The sequence below is a fragment of the Corvus brachyrhynchos genome, unplaced genomic scaffold (genome assembly GCF_000691975.1).
Source record: "Corvus brachyrhynchos isolate BGI_N302 unplaced genomic scaffold, ASM69197v1 scaffold101, whole genome shotgun sequence".
Lineage (NCBI taxonomy): Eukaryota > Metazoa > Chordata > Aves > Passeriformes > Corvidae > Corvus > Corvus brachyrhynchos.
This window is the reverse complement of record NW_008237239.1, coordinates 3938423-3944968: the sequence shown is the minus strand read 5'-3', so window position 1 is coordinate 3944968 and position 6546 is coordinate 3938423. Positions and strand designations below refer to the sequence as shown.

Below are 6546 nucleotides of genomic sequence, written 5' to 3'. Positions count from 1 at the left end.
ATAGTTCAGGACTGTTAGTGGTTACCTGACAATCTGACAGAAAACATTTCCTCTCCTTTGTTTAACCTTTGACTCATGAATGTAAAAGTTTTATCAGAGCTGTAGTCGAAGCACCGGTGAGGTGGAAGTCTACTTATGGCAACAAGGGTTGTGCGTGACTTTGAATGAAAGTCTGAGCTCCTGCCTTGTGGCTCATTTGGATTAAGAGAAAATGCTAAGTATGTTTTTAATTAACCATGAAGTGTCTTGGTCTCTTGCTTTTGTGACAGACAGGGGCTGTACTTTTAAATAAAGACCCCTGTACTCTCAATTGGGGAATATGTATCTATTAATATTGTTTATGCTTTTATGTTTCTCTTGATTATGGAAGAAATATTTAGAGAAATTGTTGTGTATTTTTGGAGATTGTTCTATGTTTGTCTTGCATGTTTGTTTTTCAAACAGTTATTGATTGTAACTTGAGGAATGCAAGGACAGTGGCTACAATTAAAGAAAAATAAATAAGAAAGCAGTAGTGGTTTCATAGTTTAAGAACTGAAATTAATTTAAGCTTCCAAATACATTAAAACTGGACATTAAAGCCCTGATTTTCCTCTGCTTTCTCTACTGTGAAGGGGCTTCACTGATAACCTTTAGATGTTTTCTTAAGACAATTAATTATGAAATGTACTGACTGCTCATAAATAATTTTATGAATATCGGTATGGTGGTGAGGTTTTTCTGGTAATGGACTTTAATTTTGATTTTATCTGTTGTTAAAGTACATATTAGCGTGCTAGTTCTGAGTTAGGAGGAGTAATATATTACAGGTCTCCTCTGTCAAATTCAGCTACTTAAAATCTGCGTGTTTCAGACAATGTGTTTCTCTACTGACTTGAAAAAAAATAGTTACCCAACTAATAGATGCTGATGGACATTTGTGTGCTGGATGAATTTTCTGTACATAGACTAGTTCTGTGCTAGCAAAGATTAAATAATTCTGCAACATTTTTTAACAGGACAAGCTAAGAAGATTCTTTGACCTGTAATGCTTCTGGATTTTAGCTGTCATACACACAAATGCCAAACAAGCAAACAAGGCCAAGTGCCAGGTGCTGCCCTTGGGCCACAACAGCCCCATGCAGCATTCCAGGCTGGGGCAGAGTGGCTGGAAAGCTGCCTGATGGAAAAGGACCTGGGACTGCTGGTTGACAGTGGCTGAACAAAAGCCAGCTGTGCACAGGTGGCCAAAGAGGCCAAGGGCATCCTGGCTTCAATCAGGAACAGTGTGGCCAGCAGGACCAGGGCAGGGGTTGTCCCCCTGTACTGGGCACTGGTCAGGCAGCACCTTGAACCCTGTGTTTGGCTTTGGGCCGGCTGATCACTTCAGGAAGGGCATTGAGATGCTGGAGAGTGTCCAGAGAAGGGCAATGGAGCTGGGGAAGGGTTTGGAGCACAAGTCTGATCAGGAGCAGCTGAGGGAGCTGGGGGTGTTTAGCCTGGAGAAAAGGAGGCTCGGGGGGACCTTACAGATCTCTACAACTACTTGAAAGAAGGGTGCAGCCAGGTGGGAGTCGGGCTCTCTCCCGGGTAATAAGGTGTGGGGCAAGAGGAAATGGCCTCAATTTACACCATTAGAGGTTTAGATTGGATATTAGGAAAAATTTCTTCATAGAAAGCATTGCTGAACACTGGAACAGGCTGCCCGGGGCGGCGGTGGATTCACCATCCCTGGAGGGATTTAAAAGGCCTGTAGGTGTGGTGCTTTGGGATGTAGTTTAGTGGTAGATTTGGCAATGCTGAATTGATGGTTGGACTTGGTGGTCTTACAGGTCTTTTCCAACCTACAGGATTCTATGATTCTACATACAATTCTTTGTCCAATGTGATACACTGGATAAAGATGTAAAGCCTATGTCATCCAGTGTTTATCTGTGAATAAATCTGTTTACAAGAGTAGTCCAAATCAATTAATAGGATTATTAACAAACGTGCTTCCAAAATTAGCCGATGATAAAAGAGGACAAAAGTGTCGCTTGACAACCTCGAGGATTTAACAAATTGCAAAGAGCTTGTACTTGGTCTTTGAGTTGAGAATCTGAAATACCACCTGATGGTATCTTTATTATGAACAAACACATCTGTGTTTACTCCTGAAGGTAGAGATGCGTCGTATATGCACACATGCAAATGCACTCTTTATTGTTCATGAAAAAACAAGTATGATTCTTTATTATGCTGAATTAATTACAATTAGCAAATACGTAAAAGAAAAATATAAAGGGAACTTTTTTGCTTCCAATAGATCTTTGTAATATTTTGTTGAAGAACATTATAATTAAAAATACTGACAAAAGCTTTTGCAATTAGGCCATACCATTGAAGAAGTGAAGATTATGTAGAAAAGAAGCAGAGGACAGGTTCTGGCAGCCTTTGGTTTCATGCCATATAATGTAATGGAGTACTTGTTTTGATTTCCTTAATTTTTCAGGTTTAAGAGGCATGTTGAAATTATATTAACCTTGTGTCTGTGGTTATAAGGCTTAAAGCAATTATTTTTCCATTCTTTCAGCTCATAAAAGAAATTGACTTTTGTAAACTATGGTCAAGTAGGATGTTTTTCTTTGTGGTTTTGTTGCACAAAGACATGGAAGTGTATCATCAACCTGATGTTGCTAAGGGAAGAAATTTCTATCCAAGTGCTCTGGTCAGCATGCCTTGCTGTATGAAAGAAAAATCTCCCTGGGCTTTCTGTTAGGGTTCATTATTTTCAAATAATTAATTTGACCTTTTTAAATGCTTAAAAATTGCATTTAATTTTTCTTTTCTCACTAATAAGGGAGTTGAGATCATGCATAGAGGAAAGAAGTATAGTTCATATTTCATCGAAGTAGGAGAATTTATTTTTATAGAATGCTGTTCATAAATGTTCGTTATCAAAAATAGATGATCAGATGAGATTTCGGAGTATTCTACAGCAAAATGTGCTGGGGTCGTGTATACTGTTAACACAGAGGTGATAGCAAGGGACTGGAAAGCGTTTAGGTGGTCTAACCCATTTGTGTGTGCAGTGTTATAAAAATGTTTTGCAATTTACACCTACTGTGTACCTTGCCTTTGACAAAATGCTAGGACAGTGTCCCAGTCCCTGCTGTAATTCTGGGCTGTGGAGCAGTTCCACAGCTCTGACGTTTGCAGAAACTCTGAACACTGCAGTGAGCAATTCTGTTTGCCTCTCTGTGCTGTGTTTCAGTGGTGTGTAACAGCAGGTTAACGTGATTTGAGAAGATAATAGAACAGGAGTCCTAGGTGAAAGAATGCTCAAAGATCAGATGTTTTAGGTGCTGATATGGTGGGTGTTTTACAAGGGCATGGAACATTCACACCTGTAAGCACCTTACAAAGGTGCACTACAGTAAATTTTATGATTGTATCAAGAATATATTGAAATGCAAATGCAATAGTGTTACACCTTAACCACTGTCAGCAATACCAAGCATTAAAAATGTCTGTGAGCATTACGAGGTTGGTGTTGTTTTGATTAATAGCCAGCACAATGTATGGTAAAGTGTGATAAAGACATTAATATGGTGGCTTTAAGGAAATCATTAAATCATTGCCTCTGTCTCTTCAGCTTGGCGAGAGTAAATTCATGATGGATTTCTGTGGAAGGTTTTTTTGGTTTTGGTTTTGTTTTTATAGGAGCCAGTAGTTAAGCATTTATAAAGACAGCAAAGATTGCTAGAAAATGCATTAACCATAACTGTGTTTGGATTTCTGCTTTTTCTTTACCCTAAGAATCAGGATCTGTTTCTAAAACCTTGCCAGCTACATACTGAGAACAGAGGTGTTACAAAGAAAACATAACCCTTCACTGGACTCACTGCACAAAGCAGTACTTGGCTTCTCTACCAGTCAGGGTTTCCCCTGCAGCTTTCCTTTCCCTATCAGGGAGAATATTTCGGTTCTGCATACTGGGTTTTTTCAGTTGTAGTTAGCATATTTCCTGAAATATATAAATTTGCAATTTAAGGTCTGTCTGCAGTGTGCACTAAAGCCTTTAAGAAGAATGTCTGTGGATTTACACTGCACTGAAGAATGAAGTCTGTAGTAGTGTTACATATGGGTATGAAATGTTCTAAAAACCTTTCAGGCTCTATTTCCTTTCCAGCTCCCCCTTCTAATCTCAAACAACTAATATTAGCTATACTATTACCAATTCAGTAACATTCTTTGTGATAAAATTCTGACATGAGAAGGTGTGCTATTTGTAAATAAGGCATGATTTATATTGTTACTATTTATCAGACTTAATAGCTTAAACAGTGATGGTGGAAAGTTCTGTAGCATGTGGTCGCTGATGATGTCACTGTTAAAGATAACTTCAATCAACAGATGGCAAAAATGCAACTGATACCACTGTGTTTGAGGGTTTTTTCTCATACTCTTCAGTTATGTCTGATTTATCTGGGATTCTGTTTAACTGAGTGAGAGTATTGCACTCATGGGCTGCAGACTTGTGTTAAAATCTCTTAAGTATTGATGTATCAGTGTGTTTGTGTTTACAATATTGGGGAATGTTTTTAGTTTTGGAAGTTAATTTCGTCTATAAAAATGACTTTATAGGGAGACCAAAATTCTTACACATAATGTAACATCTGTACTACTGCACAGCATTGCACCACTTGTCAGATAGGTGGTACCTGCTCTGCCCAGACAAAGTTGGTTTTTGTTCTCCAGGCAAGCAGCAGGTCTGTTCAGTCCCCTGGGTATAAGAGGATGTAGAATTTAAAAATTGCAAATAACTACTGAAATCTGTAACAATTTACAGTAGTGGGAATGACATTAGAAAATGTTTCAAATGTGTTTTTGGTGCCTTGAAAATTCTAAGAAATGTAAGTACTATGAGTTAGTCTGTGGTTAATGAAACTTCATGCAAGTGCCCAGCATAAAGAAACCATCTATCTATACTGTGTATCAGTGACGTGCTATTAAATTAATGGGGAAAGGTTTTATATGCTTTTTATTTATATGTAGAGATGTTATAAAAATGTGCAAGTCAGATCAATCGTAGTATTTTATAAGCACTGGAAAAACACATTGATATTTTATTAAAACACTTTTTTCCTCCTGTTTTAGTTACCTACCATGGTTTGAGGTATACTACAAGCTCCTAAATACCCTGGCAGATTATTTAGCTAAAGAACAGGTAATTTTACATATTCTAGTTCTTTGTGTAAAATATTTTCCTTGAAATAGTACTCACTATTTGCAATACTGTAAAGGGATTCTATACTGTTTGGAAGTTTAAGGTTTTAGTAGGATTTAGAAGCAAGTTATACCCCTCCTACTGAAATTCAAAGAATCTGAACATACAGCTTCCACAGTCACTTGAATCCCACATTAATCTTAAAAAGCTGCTGAAAATATACCTTTATAATGTGTCAGTCTCAGCATAAACAGGTCCTGTGTGAAGTGTGAGCAAGTGTCACCTCACTGGAGAGCTGTATGACGTATTGATTGTAAACTGTAGCTCTCTGGAACTATCTGATTATCAGTTTTGTTCAGAACTGTATAAAAGATGATGTACTGTTTCACCCTTCATATTAACTAAAAACTACCTCTCGTAATTCTGACATCTCAAGTAACAAGACAAAATTACTTGCAGCATTTGGTAAAGAATCATGATAGTTTAGTTTGCATATTCATGAGCAATTAGATGTATTCCAGGATTACACAGCAAAGGAGCTACTGGCATCTGTCTTTGCTGAGAACATCAAAGCTATACCTTTCTGCTTTAACTATAGTAGTGTACTAGATTATAATTTTTTTTAAAAAGCATCACTATTTAGTCATATGCTGTAGACTGGAAAAGCTGACGTTTCAAAAATATATGAAGTATAGAATAAGCAATAATTACGCATTATAGTAGATGGACTGTGGAGAATGATGATACTTTATGTACAAAGATAAATAAGAAGGTTTGGTGTTAGATGTGTGTTTCAATAAAGTGGAATATATGTAAGTCTTACAAATGCTATAATTAGACCTTGGGTTTAGTCCCTATTTCACTGTAATAGAAAAAATTGTTACTAAGGTTGTGTTTGAGGGAAAGGGATAGGGATTGTCTTGATCAGTGGTGCTGGCATTGCACTTCTTACTTCAAGCAATTTAGGTAGCGGGGTTTGTTGTTTTATGTACTGAGAGCTGTTTTGGTGGGTTGGAAAGTTTTAGCAGTGCATGGAGGCAGTTTGTTACACTGCCTGGTGCCATACCTGTTGCTGAGGAGGCTGTGGGAGGACATTGCTCCCTCCTGGCCCAGGTACTGTTCATCTGACCAAGGGCTAGACCCAAAAGTCTTGTTCATTGATATGGGGTTCAGTGGCAGCATCATCTTCTTACAGGGAGAGGCAGAAGCTTGCTGTAAACTCAAAGCAGTGTGTTTAAAAGTTGGCCCTGGCTTGCAACTGATGCTTTTGGTTTTACTTTGGCAACATAAAGAATTTAATCTCCACGAACAAAACACCTAAATGGAATGAAAACCCCAAACCAGCAAACCCTCCAAGC

The 6546-nt window shown here is 37.9% G+C and overlaps 1 protein-coding gene across 3 annotated transcripts in view; it reads left to right on the top strand.

The window, feature by feature from the left end:
• DENND1B (DENN domain containing 1B) overlaps positions 1-6546 on the top strand; it is a 170522-nt gene that overhangs the window by 84974 nt on the left and 79002 nt on the right. For all 3 annotated transcript variants that reach the window (XM_017729713.1, XM_017729712.1, XM_017729711.1), the window contains exon 6: positions 5119-5188. In XM_017729713.1, the coding sequence (XP_017585202.1) occupies positions 5119-5188 (70 nt within the window). The remainder of the gene's footprint in view (positions 1-5118; positions 5189-6546) is intronic.